The sequence below is a fragment of the Nelumbo nucifera genome, chromosome 1, assembly GCF_055504915.1.
Source record: "Nelumbo nucifera cultivar China Antique chromosome 1, China Antique-T2T, whole genome shotgun sequence".
In the NCBI taxonomy this organism is placed as follows: Eukaryota; Viridiplantae; Streptophyta; class Magnoliopsida; order Proteales; family Nelumbonaceae; genus Nelumbo; species Nelumbo nucifera.
The window spans coordinates 182,798,797-182,822,355 of NC_142649.1; the positions used below are offsets into that span (position 1 = coordinate 182,798,797).

The following is a 23,559-nucleotide window of genomic DNA, read 5'->3' on the forward strand; positions in this document are numbered from 1 at the left end:
CAAGATTGGAAATTCGGTTAACCAAAAAAATCGAATTAACCAAAACTTATTATATACATAATATAATATATATTTTTAATATGTAAAACATAATATATTATAATATGTATATAATATATATTATATAAAATATTAAAATATATAAAATACATTAACATATACATATATCATAATATACATAAATATAATATATAATATGTATTAGTATAATATTAATAAAATTCGGTTTTAACCGAAAAACCAAAAACCGAACCGAAAAATTTAGTTTTGGTTTTTTAATAATTCAGTTTCGTTTCGATTTTATATTTTATAAATTGGTTCTTAACCGAATAAACCGAATGCTCACCCCTAGGTGCAACCCCATGAAGCGAGAAAATAAAGACCCCACTAGAAAGAATACCAATCTACTAATCCACACCATTAACCATTGTCAAAGCCAATCATAAAGATATAAAAGAGAGAAAATCTTTGATATCAAAAGAGCTTTGACCAATGGCAACATTTGGTGAATTTTTATGAATTTGGTCATTTCTGAAACCCATTTATTGGAGTTCAAATCTGAGCCCCACAGTATGGCACCCCAAAAACTCCCCCACATAATGGAAACCCGCCAAGTGTCCTCCCACATGCATCCCCTCGGCATGTGTGGAGGTAAATCACCCAAAACCAAAATCTCTCCCCATTTCTGCTTACTCATCTCCGACACTGACGACTAGGGGTGTTCAAATTTGGTTGATAAACCAAAAATTGAACCGAACCAAACTGAATAAGCAAATTCATCAATTTGGTTTCGGTTTTGGTTTGGTTTGGTTGAAATTTTCAACCAAATCGATCCGAAAACCGAATTAGTGTTTATTTAATGAAGTATATTAATTATTAAATATTTAATGTGATCTATTTAATAATTTATGCTAATTAACTATTATATTTCCCAATGACCAATTAGGCAATTTCCCATTGGGCTTTAATTATTTGTGAATAACTTTTAATTAATAATTGTTAATTAAAAGCTAGACTAATCATTGTTCATTAGTTATTAATTGCTTTTGAAAAATGCCCAATTCACCAATTCCCCATTGGCATAGGGCTTTGGGCATAACTTCTAATTAATAATAATAGTCAATTAATTAAAATCATCGGGTTTTGGGGCCATTTTAACTTTTAATTATTAACACTTACTAATTATAAATTATTTATGGGAAATTGTCTAAAACTCGTCATGAGTTTTCAATATTTCTCTTAAACTCACCACAACTTTTCAAAATATCTAAAACTCACCATGTCAGTATGTTTTTATTTTCCAAAACTCACATTCCGTTAGTGCACCGTTAATGCTTCTTAACAGAGGTGTCCGTGTCAGCATAAATAACAATTTTTATGACCAAATTACCCTTGAATGGTGAGTTAGAAGAAAAATGGTCTTTTTCAGTTTTCAATTTTCTTGTTTGTTTGCATTTCTAGTGTTTTTTATAATTTTCAATGTTTTTTTTTATAATTTCTGTTTTTTACAATTTTCTATTTTCTACAATCTATAAATTTTCCTATATTTTTTGTTATTTATTTGCAATTTTTGGTGTTTTCTACAATTTTATTTTCTGATTTTGTTTTTAAATTTCTATAGTTTTATAATTTGAAAACAATTTTTTATTATGTTTGCATTTTCTGTAATTTTTTATATTTTTTTGTAATTTCTATGTTTTATGCATTTTATATTTGAAATTATTTTTTGAACTTTTCCTTTTTTCATGTCTAAATATTAAAATGGTAATATATTAATACCCGTTAATTTATTTTGTATATATTTTATATTTTTCTATGAAGGTTAAAATGGTAATATAATGACACCCGTTAGTCTCTTTAAAGTCAAGTTAGTGACAATGTGAGTTTTAGACATTTTGAAAAGTTGCAGTGAGTTTAAGAGAAATGCTGAAAACTCATAGCGAGTTTTAGACAATTTCCTATTATTTATTAATTGTTGATCAATGTTTATCATTTATGTGGAATTAGGGCCTAATCGAACGGAAAACCGAACTAAACCGAACCAAATTCGGTTAAGATCATTTCGGTTCTAAACTCTAGTTTAATTCGGTTCGATTGGAAAAATGGTCAAACCGAATAGTCAGTTAGGTCTTCGGATGTAATCAAACCAAACCGAACTGATCGATTTTACACCCCTATCGACGACCGTTTCGGCAGACACAACTGAAACGACAAACAGTTTCCTCTTTGACCAGAAATGGCAATACCTTTCGCACAGTATGGCAGCAGACCTCCCTCCTCTCCTCTCTCTTATTTTCTCCCTCTTTGGTTCTCCCTCTCTCCTTTCTTTTTTTCTTCGAACTCACGACACCACCGTTGTAACTCAACCCAACAGTGGGATCACTCCGAACCCTCCCCTCTCTCACTCTTCTCTTCAGTATTTCTCTCCTCTCTCATCCAATTTCAGTATTTCTCTCCTCTCTCATCCAATTTCAGTATTTCTCTCCTCTCTCATCCAACCCTATCATTCTCATATCTTCCCTCCTCCCCCACAAAATCCACCCAAAATGGCACCATTCCTTTTTCCATTTCTTTACTCGATGCAGCGGCGAGAACAAAGAGCTCCTAGCGACATCTCTCTCCCATCCTCACTCGATTCCAGTGGATATCTCACTATATATATATTTTTTTCAATTTATCTCTCTTTTCTCACTACTTCTCTTCCCTCCTTCAACATCTTTGGGCTTTCCCTCAAGTACATGCAAAATCCCATATTCTTAATTATTGTTCTCTGGACCTATTGTAATAATCGTCGCCTGAAAGCATATATTTCTCAGATTCCAACGAGAATCATATCAAACAGTCGATCATCCCGCATTCGGGCGCGAAATCCTCCCCCTATATTGTAGCATCTACTTCAGATCAGAACCGTCTGGAGCTTGCCCCATTAATCTATCATCCTCATGCCCATGGATTCTTTTCTTCTGTGCTTTGTATTGAAAAAAAGTTTAAAAAAATAAAGGATGAGAGAGATGAGATGAGAGAGACGGATTCGTACCGTGTATCTATTGGAACGGTCATCAGCGCTAGAGATGAGAGAATATGCAGGAACGGGGGAGAGATTTTGGTTTTGGGCGATTTAGCTCCACACACATTGAGGAGAATGCATGTGGGAAGACACTTGGCAGGCTTCCATTATGTGTAACGTTTTTGGGGCACCAGGTTGTGGGGCGCATATTTGAACTCCATTAACTTTGGTTGGAGCCTATGTGGGCCTATCTGGCACCAGGTTGTGTCAGATCCTGTAACTCGCACTGACCTGTGGGCCGTACTGTACCCACTTTATACCTTTACTCAAGTCTCAAGACGATACGTTACTTCATAAGTCATGCCTTTGGCACTGTTGCCGTTAAACGATGTGCGAAAGACTAGCCCTTTTGAGACAGCTGTCCAAGTGTTTAACGTATACAACTACATATTAGACTCGAATTATCACCGTTCTAATCTTTAGAATCTATTTGGTTCACGAAAATAGGGGTATGGAATTGGAATTAAAATGGCTCATTTTGATTCTAACCGTTTGATTAATAGTATTGAAATTTGATAATGGAATGATTATTCCCTCCCCTCCAGAATGAGAATCTTATTTCAGTTTATTCATATTTTTATATAACCATCTGAAAGCAAATAAGCAAATAGATGAGGAATAGACCATTCGGATTTCGATTTCGATTCCAATTTCAAGTGTGAACCAAATGAACCCTTATTTATATAAACAAAACCAGAGTTAGGGACGTAAAGTTTCAATCTATAGGATAAAAGATTAGAATCAGACGTTTTAGATGCAAGGAGGACCTTATAGCTGTTCTTAGGGTGGGAGTCTACCACTACCGCGCGTTGACAAACTTCTGGCGGCTCCAGAGTCCAGAGTGCAGACCCGCAGTAGGAACGGTGCCATTGGTATTGGTGTGAGCAGGAAGAAGAGTACAGCGTCGTTGGCTGCAAAGAAATAAGAATGTGAATGCGGAGAAGTGTGTAGCTAAACAGTGATTAACTCGACTCTCCAACTCAAAATTTAATTAAAATTTTCAAAAAAATAGGTTTTCTTCCCTGCTGAATGACCAGTCATCCATGTCAAGCGGATCAGTGAAGAAGAGGCCTAGGCGGTCGAGCTTACAGCCCTCCTCGCCCATGGCGTCTCCCGTTTCTCCAACCTTTTGGAAAAAAGGATCCGTTCTTCTTCCACTTTTTATGGTCTTATGCGTTCTCATGCTATTTTTCGTTACGCCGAATACTTCGAGGAAATCTATGTTTGAGGTCTCTTCGACCCGAATTTACTCAATTGAAGTAGTCAACGAGTTCCCTCACGATCCCAATGCTTTCACGCAGGTATCCATTTAGTTTTTTTAATATTGATTCTATTTTGCTATTTAAACAAAGCTAGATTTTTCGTTCATATAATTATATGTGCATTTGGAATTGTTTCAATCAAGACTGTAATGTCAGTTCTTCATAAAATTTTCGTAGGAAAGTTGCCAAAAAAAATTCAATTGGTTAAGTATTGGTAAAATAATACTGGATACTGGATAGAATGCTAGATAGAATCTGGGAGATTGGAAGAATATGTTATGGACTTCAATTGGGTGATGTTGGAAATAGGTCTTTTCCCTGAATCTTGCACATGATGGTAGAGTATAGTTGGGAGAATTTTTGGACTTTTGGTTATCTTTGGATCCGTATGTGTTGAAAGGTGATCCATGGAATATCTGCTCGTTATTACCAGTCTTAATGCGAAATTATTTGGGTTCTATATGTTGAGCAAAAGGAATATCTGCTCGTTATATATATATATATATATAGACCAGATTTATTTAACACTTTTAAGTTGGTTCAGATATCCATTTAGCCATAACCATATCGATTGAATTGGATTTGAAAATATGAACTGTTTATAATCTGCTTAAATGCAGATATTGCTTGATCCAATCCGATGGGATTGATTAAGTGGGTTTTGGAGTTTAGGTAGACCTATTTTGTCTATTTATTATACAGTTTGTTTTTTAAATTTAATTTCCTAGGTTTATGCTAGTCTTGTATGGATTTACTGAATTTCAAATAAAATCATATTTGAACTGGATATCTGGATATATAAATGGATTGAATTCAAATCTATGTTTCACATATCATTCATATCTCTAGTTGAACTTGGATTTTGTGGATACTTATAAGATCAGATTCATACATACCCCTATCCAAATTTGATTTGATGATCTGTTTGCCGCCCTACTTATATATTCAGGCCAACAGTACTTAACCAACTAAAAATGAAAGAAAAAAGAGAAAAGAAGTGGTTATAATGCTTTTGTTTGCATTGCTAAGTTTGTTAGTGAAGGGTACACAATGGAGACTGGGTGAGGTACTCCCAATATGTTGCTAGGAAACCATTCTATCGATAAATGCCACTCAAAAATTTTGTTGAAGTGATTTGTGTAGTTGGAATGTTGCATTACACCTATATTTTATCCAAGCCATTAACTGAATCACAGTACTGTTCCATTTTCAGGGGCTCCTGTATGGAGGAAATGACACCCTATTTGAGTCAACTGGTCTGTATCACCAGGTGGTTAATTGCTTATTCATTCATCCATTCTTTTGGGTTAATAGAGCCATTTTTTATGAATTATTTAGATTTCCTTTTTGGTAAACATGAGTTATTTAGATGAGTCTATGGAGTTACATTTATTGTGTTGAGTTGTTCTAATGCTTTCAGTTCATGGAAGTCTGATCAACAAAAATGATCTACTACTTTTTCTTGTACTCCTTTTTGATAATTACTATGCTTTTTGATACTTCCTTTCTTTGTTTGTATCAATAGGAGGAGATTTTATTGATAATGTGAAAGCTAAGGTAAGAACCTCTGCTAAAAGATGGACCAGCTAGGACAGAAGTGAAACATATATAAAGTACAAAATGGCCAAGCCTGACAAAACAAAATAGAACAAAGTTAAAAAAAAAAAGAAATACAATTGTTGTTCTACCATTGGGTCTAATGTCCACAATCAAGATTCTGTTTGTAAATTTCTCTCCTTGCAAGTCCATCTGCAATAGAGTTAGCTGATTTGTCTACCCACTTGGATGAGCTTTTTTTAAGGAGTCTATCTCATCTATTACTTGCTATCCTGAATTAGTTGTAGGTTGTTCTATCTGGTTATTGTTTGTTACCTCAGTTGCCTACAAGGCATAAGTTACAATGCTAGGATCAAACATGAGATGTTATAGGACTTATCATGTGCAGTTTGCAGAAACCGTCACAACTATTGGCCATTTTTTCATAATTTGGAAAGAGCTTTAGCTTGTAGCTACCATAATTTCTGTTATTACATAAACACTGTAAGTACATGTGGTTTACTATGTCTGTGATAGCGATGAAGGCATCAAACCAGAATGACAGAAATGCCTATGACAACACGGAAGACACCGAGGGCCTGTGATGAGCCCATAACCCATCACAGGTTTGCGATGAGCTCCAAGCCATCGTGGACCTGCGGTGGACTAAAAGACCGCCGTGCAACTGCAACAAATCAAGGCACTCACGACAAGACTCCAAGCAAAACTAAGCGAAACACGTCAGATCAGCTCTGATATTATCCGTGCCATGTCGATACAAGAGACCCGTGAGGGGAAGTAGCACACATATACCATGAGAATCCTTGGACGAAAGAAAAGTTCGTCCTAGGAAGATCTCACGCGACACGTGGCAAACCCCCAAAAATGTCCTCCTGACAACTGACATCGAATTGAAGATCCCCTTTCCTAATAGGAATCAAACCCCTTTTGGATCATTCCCTTTAGGGCCTCAGGGTCTCCCCTTATAAAAAGAGGAATAAACCGTGATTACACTCGACTCTATCAATTCTGAGACCTCTATTTACCTTCGCTACCTCTGGCCTTTCTTTGTCCTTCAAGGAGACCACCACACTTAGCCTTACCACACCATTTACAAACACCTTATGGCGTTTTAAGGTATGTCTTAAACCCTTCACTATGAGAATCTAAGTTCATTTTGTGCTTTTGCAGTTCTTCCCTATTGCATCTATTTCCAAATCATGCATCCCATTTGTAGTTCATTTTACTCACAACTTATCTATTCCTTTTTTTCTTGATTTCTATCTCTGGACAACAAAATTTAAAAGGGGTTTCATGTTATATCAGCTTTGTTGTACATTAGGCCTCAAAGCTAATGATGGAAATACATCAACTACATGAGTTTGGATTTCCTCTTTGTTAGCGTAAGGGGTATTTCTGTCTTTATACTTATGTTAAGGTTGCTGATCTGTAATATTATGTTAGAACCAGTGCTCCTTACTTAAATAAGGGCACATATGTCTTTTCCATCACATGTCTGGCCGAATGGGAATTAGGTTTTTTGACTTCCAGTTTGAACCAGACTTTCTCCTTTTCTCTCTCTCTCTTTCTTCCACCTTTCTACCTCTCTCTACGTGACTGATCTCAGACAAATAGAACTTCAAGGCAGGCCGAATCATAACATGGTATCAGAGCCACTCGAATATGCCTAGATTTCTGTCTGCCTAGATTTCTATTCTCTGTGCACCCAATCTAGGGTTTCTCTTGATTTTCCTGCATTCAACTGGAGATAAGGGAAAGGGCTGAAAATGAGTGATCGCCCTCTCCCCTTGGAGGTTTCTATGCCTCCAATCGTGTCTTGTGTGGTCGGTTGCTGTGGTTTTTAAGAAGCCCTCCCCTAATCGGTGAAGAGAAGAGGGCCAATCTGTGTGGTGCAGTGGCTGTCTTGTGTGGACTGATTTTCTGCCTGTGTGGTTGTTCCTTCAGTGATAAGGTAAGAGATTTCTATGCATGATTTCTGTTATGGATCAAATAGGAAGTATGTTTCAGATCAAATGCTGGGGTTTCAGACAGTAGCGTGCTAGGGTTTATGCTGTTTTTGTGTATTTCAAAGGAAGAATTGTGATCATATAGTGGTGAGATTTCAGGTAGCCGTAGGAGTAGGGTTTGTGGTGTAAAGAGTACAATTTTCAGCAACAACAAGTGCTGAAATCAATGTGACGAGTGTGATCTAGTCGTGTGCAGTGTGCAGAATTCAGTGATAATAGAATTCAGCAAGTGTGCAGAATCGGTGATAACAGAATGGGAGATAACAGTGATTGTAAATCTAATGTGATGGTGCCTATAGACTACCTGAATGTTCAAATGACCTCCATTAAACTAAATGGAGAGAATTATGTGCCTTGGGCTAAATCCGTGAAGTCTTTCTGAAGGCAAAGAAGAAAATAAAACACATAAGAGGGGAGAAACCCTCCACCGACTCTCACAAGTATGAAGACTGGGAGCAAGAGGATGCTCAGATCATCACATGGTTATGGAATAGTATGGAACCCAGGATTTGTGTAAATTTCATGTTTCTTGACACTGCCAAAGATGTGTGGGACCATGCGAAGAAATTGTATTCGGGTCAGGGCAATACAACTAGAGTGTATCAGCTGTATCAGGAGTACTTTAATCTGCAACAAGGTAATCAGAGTCTTGAGAAGTACTATGCCAGTAAGAGAAACATACGTAATGAGCCGAATGTCTATCACTCTCTCACTTCTGATGTCAAAATTCAGCAACAACAGAGAGAACAACTTGATGTGACGATTTTTTGTGGGACTGAAATCTGAATATGAACCAGTATGGGCTCAGATACTAGGAGGATCAACTCTCCCTTCTTTAGAAGAGGTATTTGCTCGACTCCGGAGGACTTCTATCGGATCTACTGAGAACTCTAATATCTCAGATAGATCTGGCTTTGCTGTGTCGAGAGGTCGTGGTGCTAGAGGTGGAGCTCGGGGAGCTCAGTTTGGCCGTGGTGGTAGTAGTGGTCCGGTGTATGGCCGAAGTGGCAATGGTGGGCCTACTTATAATCGTGGTGGTGGTCGTACTGGGGGCAGAGATTCAGGGGGAGCCCGTGGTAGAGGACGTGGCTTAGGCCCGAGGAGATGCAATCATTGTGGTATGGATGGACATACCATTAACTATTGTTATGATCTACATGGTCCACCCTCAACCTAGGCCAATCATGCTGTGACTAGTGGCACCAGTTCCAGCTTTAGACAGGAGAATCGTTCATCTGATCAGATACCTCCTACATCCACAGATGGTCTCGTGAAGGAGATGGTGAGTGTTCCCCATGATGAATATGAGAGGTTTATCCAATCCACATCACAGCAGAACACGGCTACTTTCACTCACTCAGGTATGGCTTGTTTGGCATCCACACCCAATCCCTGGATCATTGACTCTGGAGCCTCCGATCACATGACTGGAACTCCAGGTGTGTTTTCTTCCCTATCTCATTGCTCAACATCACAATTTGTCACCCTTGCTAATGGTTCCACATCCTCAATTTGTGGTGTTGGTAATGTTGACCTAGACCCTATATCCCTATCCTCAGTTTTGTATGTTCCTAAATTGCCTTCTAGTCTTATGTCTGTTAGTAAGCTGACCAAATCATTTAATTGCTCCATTACTTTTTATCCTTCTATGTGTGTTTTTTAGGATCTCAAGACGGGGATGAAGATTGGTGGAGGGCATGAAGCTGGTGGACTGTATTACCTTGACGGTGGTGGAAAAACTTCAACAGCTCTCCAGTCATCCCTTTCTCCTCTCCAGTGGCACTGTTGATTTGGTCATCCGTCGTTGAAAGTTTTGAAGTCTTTGGTTCCGTCTTTGAGTCAACTTTCTGTTTTGGATTGTGAGTCGCATCAGTTTGGGGAACACCATCATGTTCCCTTTAGTTCTAGGGTTGGTAACCGTGTGTCGAGTCCTTTTTCTTTGATTCACTCCGATGTTTGGGGTCCTTATAAAGTGATGTCATATAATGGGTATAGATATTTTGTCATTTTTGTAGATGATTTTTCAAGGATGATGCGGCTCTATCTAATGAAAGAAATAAGTGAATTGTTTACCATTTTTCAAAAATTTTATGCTGAAATTCGTAATCAATTTGGTATTCACATTAAAGTTTTTTGTTCTGATAATGGCCTTGAATATTTATCCTCATCATTTCAAGAATACCTGGACCAACACGGCATTATACATCAAACCTCATGTACCTACACCCCACAACAAAATGGGGTGGCTGAGAGAAAGAATCGCCATCTCTTGGAAACAGCACGATCCCTCATGCATCACATGAATGTTCCCAAACCCTTTTGGAGTGATGCGGTGCTTACCTCTTGCTTTCTAATTAATCGGATGCCCACGTCCATCCTTGATGGTCATTCTCCGTTTACGATCCTGTTTCCCGCCTTGTCTCCGTTTCCTCTTACTCCTAAGGTATTTGGGTGTGTCTGCTTCGTCCATAATCTGGGTCCCAGGAACGACAAGTTCGATGCCCGTTCTCTCAAGTGCATCTTCCTTGGCTATTCTCGGACCCAGAAAGGGTATAAGTGTTACCATCCTAGTTCTCGACGGTCCTTTGTGTGTTATGATGTCACCTTCTTTGAGTTTACTCTGTTCTTTTTGGGGTCCAGTGATACTTCTTCCTCCTCGTCACCTCCTCCTCTTCCACTTCCCGTTGCCGACCTTCTTCCCCTTGTTCCAGCCGTGACCAAATCCTTGCCTCCAGTGCCACCACCTGTTGAATGCCCACCTATCCGTCAAGTGTATACACATCACCCATGCGCACTAGCTACTACTCCTCCGGCTACATCACCGTCGACAGATCTGGCCCCAGACCCGAACCCAACATCTGATCTTGATCTTCCCACTGCCTTGTGGAAAGGTAAACACACTTGCACCCTTCATCCTATTTCTAATTATGTTTCACTTACTCACCTTTCCGCCTCCCATCGCCAGTTTGTCACCTTGTTATCATCAGTTGTTGTCCCTAAGGGTGTCCAGGAAGCCCTTGCCTCTCCAGGGTGGTGTCGTGTGATGGAAGAAGAACTTTCAGCCCTTCATCATAATCATACTTGGGACCTCACCGTTCTTCCTCCTGGGAAGCAAGTTGTTGGTTGTAAATGGGTTTATACAGTTAAGTATCTGCCTGATGGTAGTGATGAACGCCTGAAAGCGCAGTTGGTTGCAAAAGGGTACTCCCAAACCATGGTATTGACTACATAGAGACCTTCTCACCAGTTGCTAAGATAGGGTCAGTTCGTGTTGCGCTCTCTTGCAGCTATGTATGATTGGCCGCTATATCAGCTTGATATCAAGAATGCCTTTTTGCATGGTGACTTACTCAAGGAGGTCTACATGGAGCAACCTCCAGGGTTTGTTGCTCAGGGGGAGGATGGTAAGGTATGCAGACTAAGGAAGGCTATATATGGGCTTAAACAGTCTCTTCGAGCATGGTTTGGTAGGTTCAATGAGGTGGTAAAGAAGTTTGGTATGAAACAGTGCCAAGTTGATCATTCTGTATTCAGTCATGACTCTCCGGGAGGAAAAATACTGTTGGTGGTGTATGTAGATGATATTGTTATTACCGGGAATGATAACATGGGTATTGATAGGCTGAAGACTTATCTACAGGATCATTTTCAGACAAAGGATCTTGGTAAACTGAAATATTTCTTGGGGATAGAGGTAGCGAGATCTAAGTATGGTATTAATTTGTGCCAGAGGAAATATGTGCTTGATTTGCTGGAAGAAACAGGCTTGTTGGGTGCTAAACCAACTGAAACACCCATGGACACAAATACTAGGCTAAGCAGTGATATGGGTGAAGTGTTTGAAGACCCTGGCAGATACCGACGACTTGTAGGTAAACTGAACTACCTAACCATTACTAGGCCAGACATCTCATTTGCGGTTAGTGTGGTAAGTCAATTCATGCAGAAACCTCTGATTCCTCATTGGAATGCAGTTCTGAGAATTGTGAGGTATTTAAAAGGGGCTCCGGGTCGCGGTTTGATATACAAAAGTGGCGGAAAACTTGAAATAGAAGGGTATTTTGATGCTGACTGGGTCGGTTCTATGTCTGATAGGTGGTCTACCACAGACTATTGCACTTTCCTGGGGGGTAACCTGGTGACATGGAAAAGTAAGAAGCAGACAGTCATGGCAAGAAGTAGTGCAGAAGCAGAATATAGGGCTATGGCGCATACTGCTTGTGAATTAGTGTGGCTAAGGAACCTTCTACAGGAAGTAGGGTACAACATCAATACTCTAATGAAACTCTATTGTGACAATCAGGCTGCAGTTCATATTTCTTCTAATCTGGTGTTTCATGAAAGAACCAAGCACATTGAGGTTGATTGTCACTTTGTGAGGGAGAAGGTGCTGAATGGAGAGCTAGACACTGCATACGTTAATACAGGAAACCAGTGGGCAGACTTATTTACAAAAGGGTTGAGTCAGGGAAGAGTGGACTACATATGTAACAAGCTGGGATTATATGATATATACTCACCAGCTTGAGGGGGAGTGTTAGCGTAAGGGGTATTTCTGTCTTTATACTTATGTTAAGGTTGCTGATCTGTAATATTATGTTAGAACCAGTGCTCATTCCTTAAATAAGGGCATATATGTCTTTTCCATTTATTTTAATAATAAAAGCGCATGTCTGGCCGAATGGGAGTTAGGTTTTTTGACTTCCAGTTCGAACCAGACTTTCTCCTTTTCTCTCTCTCTCTTTCTTCCACCTTTCTACCTCTCTCTACGTGACTGATCTCAGACAAATAGAACTCCAAGGCAGGCCGAATCATAACACTCCTTATAAAATTGGTCCTCAGACCCACCTCACAGCCACACATTGCAAACATCTCCATACTTGTATGTTTTATTCATGGGAAGATGTTCCCAATGCACGGATGCAAGGGCTGTGAGGTGGGTGTGAGGACTGATTTTTTGAGGAGGAAATCTGATTTCCAACTACATTACTGAGATAGTTCCAATTGGTCATGCTATTGTGTCAGATACCTCAGTTTTTAGTTTAAATCACATATCCATGCCCATTTCAAGCTGCAATGTTTCCATATCCAGGAAGCGCTAGCATGTAAACTTGTAAAATTCATGGAAGTGATTGAAATTTTCCAAAATAATCACAGTGAATCTAAATGTACATGTATCAGTCATTGTGACTTTATAAAGTACAGACAACTATTGGAAACAGAGTTACCCTTTTGGGTGTAAAGGGTGCTACTTTGTAAAGTCTTTTGGAGCTCTTGCCTGGGTCCCTTTTTGTATATATTTACATTATGCATTAACAATATTGTTTGGATTACTCATAAAGAAGTGTTCCATGCAACCCATGCTGCTACATCTAAAATTGTATTTGTATCCATTTCCCTGTAATTTATGCACTGACCATTCAATTACTTTTGTTTTATTTCAGTCCTCAGTCAGAAAGGTTGTTCTCCAGACTGGGAAGGTAATAACTCTATAATGCCAAAATCTTATTTGGTCCTCTTAATGCATACAGAGAGTATTGGTCTTATTGTTTCTTTTTAGGATGTGATAGTATCATATATTATTGCCCAACCTTGATTTTCAGAAATATATAACTAATGAAAATGAACCATAAACTACAAATACATTTCCTAAATCAAAACTATGAAAATGAAATGATGATTATATGGTTGATGGGTTGGTTGATAGCATGACCAGAATTTCAGATTGACTTTTGTATGCATTTCATGGCCAGGGCCCACAATAATTGACTTATTCCTTTATTACATTAGATATGACACTGGAAAATGGGAGTAATTAAATTCTTGAAAGATTTATTGTTGGAAGATTCATTATTGAAAGCTGTTCTTGAGAACACACTCCTTATCAAACCTTAAGAACCAGTCTTTTGCTTCCTTTGTGAACCTTGATGCACATCCCTATCTTGGAAGTTGGAACTTTGGCCTTTGTAGGGGACTTAAGGAATCTGAAATTGAAGAATCCATGTAGCTTATTTATTTGTTGGAAGAGGTCTTTCTGGACCCTAATCAAAATGACCTCACAGCGTGAAATGGTGGCAACATTGGCAAATTCTCTTCTGTCTCATTCTTTAATGCAATCCTACCTGTGGATAAATCCCCCAAGCTTTTATCAATGCAAAGCAAGATCCTATGGAGATCATGCACAAGAGCTTCTATAACCTGGTCCATTTGAGAAAAGAGAAATGTAAGGATTTTCAAGATAAATACCAGACTAGAGAAGATCTAATCAAATTAATTCACATAAGAATTGTTCATTGGGTAAAATCTTCTGGAGCTTTCTCTTGCTTCACTTCAGAGGATATCCAGTCCATGGTGGCAGCATCATCTATGGCATACAACCACCCTACAATGAATTGGAGCCCCCACTGATAAACAAATTAACAATGAACTATGATTGATGCAGTATGGGGAACCTAGGAAGATTTGGCATTGCTAAGTTTTCAGAAGCCATTCAGGTGATATTTTTGTGGCTTTTCTTTTGGACCAATTGGATCGGCAAACTCTATAACAGCAGAATTGCAAGTGGTACTACAAGGGCTGAAGATGGCTAAAGCTGCAAATTTTTCAGGGCCTGATTGTAGAAGGGTACTCTAAAGCTATTATAAGCTGGTTAACCTTAGAAGCAAAATAGTGGAAGCAAGGATCCTTCTTGCCAATGTTCCGAGGAATATTGTTTCTTTGCATTGTCATTGATTTTTTTTTCATAATAGATAAATTTATTAACAAAAAGAAAAAAAGAAAGATATACAACTGGTGTATCTTTTTTTTAATTGTTTGATTAATAACATATTGACAAGACTTTTTAAATAAAATTGCAGAGAATAGATACAAGAAAAGCAAATTAGCTAGGATGAGACCACACCATTGGCCAACATAATCCATAGATACAAGGGAAAAAATCTCTAGCCTACCCCCAGCCAAAGTGGGGGAGGCCCCCAAGTTATCTCTTCATTTTGTATTTCTTTTTTCCCCTTTTCAGTCAAATTTGGTTGCCAATAGAACTATAATATAAGTTATTGTACTTAGTACAAAGAATAATGTTAAATAATATTCTTCCTAAAGATATAAAATCTGTGCATTACACGATAATGGCTAGGATGGTTTCATGTATATTATTCAAGTTGTTTACTGAAGGCCTTTGTTTCCAATTTTCAGGTTGAGATTCTTCATAAGATGGATTCCTCTTATTTTGGGGAAGGCCTTACTCTTCTTGGTGAAAGGTTTGTAAATACCTCTTTTAGTTTGCAATTTCTCTTGCACGTTAAAGAAAATAAAAAGATCTGTGGTAACAGAATTTTTGCTTTGTTGTTTTATTTTTGGTTTATTATCCTGGACAAAAAAATCTACTGTTGAAGATGTCTGCTTGTTAAATTGGTAAAGTCTAGTTGTTGTGATGGTACAGTTTTAGGTTAAAAATATGTGCTCGTTTGCCAGCCTATTAATCAGCGACTTTGTCTACGTCATCATTAAATAGTATCTGTTATCCAAATAATAATTTGATCTGGTTGAGGGTAATCTGAATTTGATCTGTTTACAATTGGACCGAATATGTATCCAATGATCCATCTCTGTCCGACCTGATATGATCCAATCCAGTTCAACTTATATACATGTATAAAATTCAAATTGATCCATTTGTAAAATTGCTTTAATGTTGAAATTCATTTATTCAAGTTTCATACAAATTATTTTCAATTCATTTTGTTTATGATATTCAGTATTCAATGTTATTTTTAGTGTTCATTTTGTTAATTATATAATATTTTGATAATTTTATATTTTTTTAGTTTAATTTATTAATATTATTCAATATCTGTTTGCAATCCGAATTTGGTTTAGATCCTATATAAATCTGACAAGATTTCATTTGAATTCACATTTTTTTGAGAGGGAATAACAGAATTTCATTAGAATAAGGAGCAATGCATGAGAATAACATAATTCACATATTAATGAATCAAATTTTGATCTAGGTAAATCCAACTTGAACTGATCCATTTGCCACCCTAAACATGGTAGATATATAAGTAGTTAATTGATATAACACCATTTTTATGAATTGGAATGGGGTATTGATGGTGGATCAATTGATATGCAGTGGAATATGTTGATGGATAATAATGAAGGATGAAATACAGTTGGTTAGACTGTATGTTTGTGTTTCTGAATAAATTTTCAGCAATAAGGAATTCAAATAAAGCTTGCTGTATTTTTTTTTTTTGATAAGTGAGTAGTTTTATTAATTCAAATAAAGAAAATACAATCAGCCTAGGAAGAGGCACGAGATGTTGCCTCCCCCGAGGACTGAATCATATACACTAAACATGCCCAAGCCTGAAACACAAATTACAAAGTAGCCCAAAACAGATCTCCCCTTGACACCCCTTGCTTGGCCAGAGAATCATCCATTGCATTTGCTGATCTGCTGACCCACTGAAACCTGACAGTCATATTTCTTGTCATCCATTTAACATTCTTTAACAGGTCCCTATAGCCCCACCAAGCTGTATCTGGGCTATTCAGCCAGCCCACTACTACCTTGGGAATCCCCTTCTACTAATAAATTGTTCACTCCAATTTGACTAGCCATCTGTATACCTTGTACCACTGCTAGTAACTCTGCCCTTACAGAATCACCTTCACCCACTGGTCCTGAAAAAAGAGAACATATTGCTGTCTTTGTCTCTCAGAATCCCACCAATTCCTGATGGCCCTGGGTTACCTTGGCAGCTGCCATCAAAATTCAATTTTACCACTCCATTTGGTGGGGGTTTCCATTCAACTTGTGATTTGTTCTTGGTGGATACTGTAGAAGCCATTGCTTCCCAGTTTCTCCTTAAGTCATCAAAGGAGAAATCTGCCAACAATTGTGAAGATTTCAACCATGAGATTGTCCTTGTCAATAAAGTTTTCTGTATTAGAGAGAGACAAAAAACTAATAAAGAAAAAAAGAAGAAAAGATAGAGAATTATTAAAGAGATAAAGGGATACCTGGCCACAACTAGAATAGCTTGTGGAGAAGGGTAATTGAAGCTAAATATGGGATCAGTAACAGAGATTGGGATTCAAATGTGGTTAGGGATTCATATGGATGTTCTGTGTGGTAAGGAATTCAGAAAATATATCTGAAGTTTATGAAGGGTATTAGATATGAAATGGGTAATGGGCAGAGGTTGCTGTCTTGGAAGGACCAGTAGTGTGAGGAGGGATTGTTGATGGTTCAATATCCGAAGCTATTTGATATAGCTTTAAATAATAATGCAACAATGGCTGAATACATACAAATGCAGAATGGAAGTAGAATATGGAACCCCCTATTTCCCAGAAATCTGAATGAGTGGGAAATATCATCCCTCATTGATCTGTTGCAGATCATCATCTTATCCCACCCAACTATATGGGGTTGGCTACATGAATCCTGTTTACCCAATCCGTTTTATTTAAAGTCATATCCATTGTTAAATTATTAGTGCTTAAATCATTTCTTGCTACTTCTACCCATATCCTTTTTGGTCTACCCCGAGTTCTTCTAGCCCTTCAATGTGTAACAAATCACTTCTTCTAACTAGTGCAGTTGGTGGTCTTCTATGCACGTGCTGAAATCATCTTAGCATACCTTCTCTCATTTTATCACCTGTTGGTGCTACTCCTAGGTTCCTACAGATAACTTTATTCCTAATCTTGCCCTTTCTAGTTTTTCCACTCATATTATCTTAACATTTGCATTTCTACCACATTCATTTTCTTGACTACCTACCCAACACACTGCTCCATCCAACATGGCTGGCCTTACAACTATTTTATCGAAATCTCCTTTTAACATAAGTGGTATTTGCCTATAACATAAAAGCATTGTTGTCAAGGCGACACCTAGGCGACAAGGCACCCTTGGAAGCTCGCCTCACCCAATCACCAAGTAGTTTTGTGCACTATGTTATAAAATACTTTTATATTTTTAATTTTTTGACATTGTAATTATAAAATAGGCATTATTAAACTAGAATATTCATTTTATGTGTTTATGTACTAATTTCTTTTTATTATTTTCTTATTTGTTAGAGTTTAATCAACACAAATATTGCTAACTGCTGTATTGAACCCATGGTTCAAAGTATCGATACACCTCTGTGTATCAGCAGAGGTGTATCAGTACTTATAACGATACTCCCCCTATTTTTTTCATTTCTTTGGTTTTCAATTTCATTTCTAAATAAATAAATAAATATATATATATATATATATTATTTTAAAAAATGGGTAATACCTGTAAACATGTGTATTGGGGCGCCAAAGATACAACACAATACACTCGATACAGGACGTATCATATCGAAGTTTTGATCCTTGATTGAATCCTCAAAGATTTCAGAACCTGAACCAATAAGCAAGGGAATAACTTAAAATTTTGTCTAATCAACACATTTTCTTCTTACAGATCTTCTTCTTCTTCCACCTTTTCTTTTATTCTTTTCCTATAACAAAAGTAGGGGTTCAGCCCCTATATTTTTTGAATTTTCTTTCCTTTGTTCCTTGTCTTCTCATAAAATGTTAATTTTCTAAACTTAAAACATAAAATTTATACTTCTCTTATGAAAATTATGGATAATTATTAAGGAAAGATGGTTATGGAACCTAGGGAACTACCCTTGGATATATGGTTTTACTTAAAAAAAATCCCTCGCCTAGGCGACTAGGCAACAAGGCGCCCCCTGTCGCCTAGCCTCGCCTTGGCGCCTTAAAAAACTATGCATAAAAGTCCAGTGCACCCCTCCGTTTTGCCCATCCTACTTTAATTCTTTGGGTGACATCCTCCTCAATCTCTCCCTTGTTATGAATTATTGAACCAAGGTAACAGAAATGGTCACATTGAGTTATCTCTTGATCTCCAATCCTAAGTGTATCTTGATTTACACTCCTATTGTTACTAAATTTACATGTCATGTACTCTGTTTTAGTCCTACTTATTTTAACACTTCTTGCTTCTAAAGCATTTATCTATAAGCTTAATTTTGCATTTAATCCTTCATTAGTTTCATCAATTAATGTCATCCGCAAACAACATGCACCATGGAACTTCCTCTTGAATAGAAACCTTGGTGAAGACCCATAGTAACTGTAAAATCAGGTCTCTCCCACTAGCTTTCTAACATTTTTTTTTTTGATAAATAAATATCATATACCATTAACTCAAAGATTGGTCATTGATCTGTTGCAGATGCTGTATAATAAAAGGCTGAGTGGGGAAAGGGAGTATAAGAGGATGTGGAATATGGAGTAGTCTGGCAAATTTACTTTTAAATCTTTTTATAGCAATTTAGCAGGAGATGAAGCTTCTAAATTTCCAAGTACAAGAGTTTGGAACAGAAATATCCCTTCCAAATTATCTTTCTTTGTTTAGATGACAGCTTTGAACAAAATTTTAACTAAAAATGATTTGAATAGAGAGGGGTATTGAAGTGGATGATAGAAGGTGTGTAATGTGCTGCAGATGTGGAGAGGCTTAGACTGCCACAGCAACCAACCACTTGTCAGAATTAGTTATCTCTGTTGGTTGTGTAATCGGCCAAGGGCCTGAGCTACAAATAGCCTTGTAAATAGTTGGCATGACCGAATTAATTGAATTTCCCTCCAACCTCTCTCTCTCTCTCTCTCTCTCTCTTCTCTTCTCTTCTCTTCCTCCCTCTCAATTTCTAAAGGAGGTTGTGCTCCCTCAAAGTAGCACTGGTTCTAACACAGTGAACAAGGAGTTATTTAGAAGTTATAATACAGGTGCTTGTGTGTGGTTCTCATTCCAAATTTAAGGATTATTAGTAAATCGGATGTTAACTTTTTAATGAACTTCTTTGCACCATTAGTTAGACACCCCTCTAATTCTAGGAAAGATAAATGGATCTGGAGGACAGACTGAAAGAGGTTTTTCTTCTAATTAAAATTTTCTTTTTTTTTTCCTCAGGGTGGTGGGAAAGACTCATTTCAATCTGGAATTATTTGGTTAGTCGTGGTTAAGATTATAAACAAATTGAGCTGAGCTGAGCTTTTCCAGCTTTGCCCAGGCTTGCCATGTCAGAGTCTGGCTCAAGCTTGGCTTGTCATGTTAGAGACTCAGAGTGTGATTGACTCAGGCTTGTTTAGCTAAATGATCTCAATATGATGCTCAGGCTTTGCTCAGACAGGCTGATCTCATGAATGAGCAAGCTAGTTCAACTCATTTACAGCCATAGTTGCAGTTCATCAATTTAAATAAACCTAATCTTGGCATATATTTATCTTTATTTGAAGTAACAACACATTTCTTTTGCATGAGTTCTGGTTCCTTTGGAATCCTCAACTGTTTATTCCTTCATTTGTATTATTATTTGTACTACACTTTATTGGAATCTATTGGAAGCCCTGATTTGTGTAAATTTTTATGTCCTGTAGGTTGTTTCAAGTGACTTGGTTGAAGAAAACTGGTTTCATATATGACAGATATAATCTAAGCAAAGTATTTCATTGATCTTGTTTTTTTCTTTTATGCTTTGGTTTATTTCTTTTGGTTTGATGAATCATGGAGTGCACTTGAAAAGTTAGAGCTAAGTTTGACATGATGAATAATAGAAATAGTCAAGCATATCTTGTTGACTGATTGGCCATTTTAGCACTTCTTGTGTAGGTGACTGCCCAATTTGGTTATCAATCTTGTTTTTTATTTTCATGAGATGTCCTATTCTTGCGATTTAGTTTTCAGATCTTGTTTTTTCTGTAAATTTAAAAAGTTACCATGCCATGATATGTAGTTCCTACTTTCTAGTTTGTTTTCAGACCAAATTCATGGCATTTATTTCTATTCATATATTTTTGCTTTCATGCAGCGTGGGACATTTACTCATCAGATGCAGGATGGCTGGGGACTGACAACAGATGGGAAAATCTTATTTGGGAGTGATGGATCTTCAACACTCTATCAACTTGACCCTAAAACATTTAAAGGTCTCTCAAGCATATGGTAGTTAGTGCTATTTCCTTGTCTTTTTATGGGGTGGTCTTTGTACTTAATTATCTGTATTTTGTATAAGCCACTTCAACTTTCAGACCACATGGTGCTAAGATTTGGTTAAGTTCCTCTTGCCATTTATATTTTGATAATTTGGTGCCATTATCAAGTTTTAACCTAAACATCTTTGTTTAACACAGTGATAGGAAAAGGAGATGTGAAATACAAAGGTCATGATGTTTATAATATCAATGAGTTGGAATTTATAAATGGTGAAGTATGGGCTAATATCTGGCAGGTGATTTCCTATCTCCAGTAGCATGTGCCACGCATTTTATGACATAATTGGCTTATAATCACCTTCTCTTGAATGTATACAATTTATGGACTGGGATTGTTCATTGTTTTGTTTCTAAACCTAGCCTGACTGGGGTTGGATGCTTTCAACAGGTGTCTGAGTCAGGAAAAATTGAAAGTTTTGTATTGTCTGAGTCTGATTTTTTTGATTGATTAATAGATCTGATCTTTCATTTTTGTGACTGTTGTTTTTAAAAAGCATTAGGACTTGATTCTTGTTTCATCAATCCTAAAGTAATTATCCTCCTCTGAAACTTTGGATGATTTCCAGCACTATAATCTAGTAATCTTTTTCCTCATCCAATGACTTTCATGGATCATTTCATGTAGATGCCTCAATTACTTTCCTGAATTAATGTATTTTCATGGTTCAGACTGACTGCATAGCCAGAATTTCACATAAAGATGGGACTGTTCTTGGATGGATTCTCCTTAACGAGTTGAGGTTTGCTTCTTTGCCTTGTGGTTACAACTTTCTATTTCCATCCAACCATTGGTTTTTCTTAGTTTTACATGACATTATTATTATTACATAGATAAGTTCTCTGTGCAGTTCCTTGAAAGTTTTATGACAGATGCTCATGTTTTTTCTTCTTTAATAATTTTTATAGGGAAAATTTAATTGCAGCTGGGAATATTGTAAGTATTAGAACCTTTAAAAAAAAACTTTTATGTCAGAGATATTTTACCTTTCCTGTGAAAATTTGTTCACAACTGATTATATGTGTTTTTTTCTTGCTGAATTGTGCTGATGTTGAGAATTTCAATATTTTCCAGCAAATTGATGTTTTGAATGGAATTGCTTGGGATAGAGAGAATAACCGTTTATTTGGTAAGCTGAAATGTCTTATGTACCTTTCCTAGTCCTCTTGTTTGAATAATTATAGAATTAGTAAAGTACAATATTTGCTAATTGCAAACTGATTGAGAAGGGGCAATTTCAAGTTTCAAAATAAAATGATTTTAAAGGAAGCCAACATAGTCAAAGTAAGGCACTGAGTGATAGAGATATTAGAATGACTAGAGGGCATTACTGAATAATAACCTTGTATCTTTTGTAAGTCAAATCTACCTATGCAATTTTTAATATCTCAGGAATGATCTGCAGATAAACCTCTTCTTTTTTCTCATCCTTTAAAATTTGTCATTATTGATCATATTTATGAAGCATTGTCATTCTCCTGTTGAAACTTCGCCAGCTGACCCACACTCAGATGCCAACTGGTGTGGGAGGCAGTTATTGATCCAACCCACCAAACCCCTTTTTCTCCTTTTCTTCTTTTCTTTTTCTTAAATGTTTTCAGTTTGCTAATCTGATCAGGTTAAGTCTAGTAGGCCATTTCTCATCTCTGTATAAGAACCTGCAAACTGACCCACTACTTGGTATTTACCAGATTGGCTAATCTCAGACCTTGTTAAGCTGGGTTTTTCCTTTTTAATTCGACCATTTCTGGCTCACAAAATCTTTCTGTCACCCCAAAATACATGCATACAGGATGGCAAGGTCTAGCTCTCATAGGAGTACTACTGAAGGATGGTTCCTAACCCAGTCCTCATTGGCTTACTGCTAACACCAAGAAATAGCAAGTTAGGCAGGTTATTCAATTAATTTACTAGGTTGGTCAAGTAAGGTCAAACTGGTTTAGGTTATGTATACATCAAGCCGCATCCATATCATTAATTGCCTTGGAACATTGAGACCTGAACTTGGGAAATAGAGGGAACAATTGGAGGTAGTGGTTTCTTTGGATGTTTTGGGACAAAGGCTGCCACTTTTATCCCCAACTACAATTGACACTGTTGTTTTGCCAATATTACTTTTACTCACTTCTATCCTAGTATCTTACCCACGTTCATTTGATAGTTACAGGAAAACTATGGCCAAAGCTTTATGAGATCAAATTGCATCCATCATCTGGTCCATCTCAAGGGACCATAGAGCAACTTTGCCTGCGAAAACCATTCCGTTTTGTTTAGCCATAGAGCACTTTGCTTGTGAAGGAGCTGACATGGTACAAGGTGAAAAACTTCCTAAAGAACCTCATTTTGTCGCTGCTGTACACACTCAGCCAACATTTTGATGCAATGTTTAAATGCACTTGCCTCCTGAGGTTTGAGTCCCAAGTTTCTAAAAGAACTATTACCAGTTTTATGATGACATTAGCAAGGAATACTGGAAAAGAGTCGACTCAGCAATGTGTGTGTGTGTGTGAGAGAGAGAGAGAGACTGTATTGGTTAAATTGGATTTCACCAAACCAAATTCCAATTTCATGTTAAATGTCGTAATTCTTGGATAA

General features: G+C 37.2%; 1 protein-coding gene across 2 annotated transcripts; it reads left to right on the top strand.

The window, feature by feature from the left end:
• The first annotated feature begins 3,868 nt into the window (after positions 1-3,868).
• Positions 3,869-23,559, top strand: QC (glutaminyl cyclase). 2 transcript variants are annotated; one of them, XM_010263027.3, is made up of 11 exons: positions 3,869-4,368; positions 5,543-5,599; positions 13,337-13,372; positions 15,087-15,151; positions 20,352-20,415; positions 20,783-20,900; positions 21,105-21,202; positions 21,636-21,706; positions 21,873-21,900; positions 22,039-22,093; positions 23,126-23,559. In XM_010263027.3, exons 1-11 carry the CDS (start codon positions 4,111-4,113, stop codon positions 23,236-23,238), a joined length of 963 nt encoding a protein of 320 aa, XP_010261329.1. In that variant the 5' UTR covers positions 3,869-4,110; the 3' UTR covers positions 23,239-23,559. The 2 variants fall into 2 exon arrangements, with proteins under 2 accessions (XP_010261329.1, XP_010261330.1); XM_010263028.3 differs by having other exon boundaries at positions 23,132-23,386.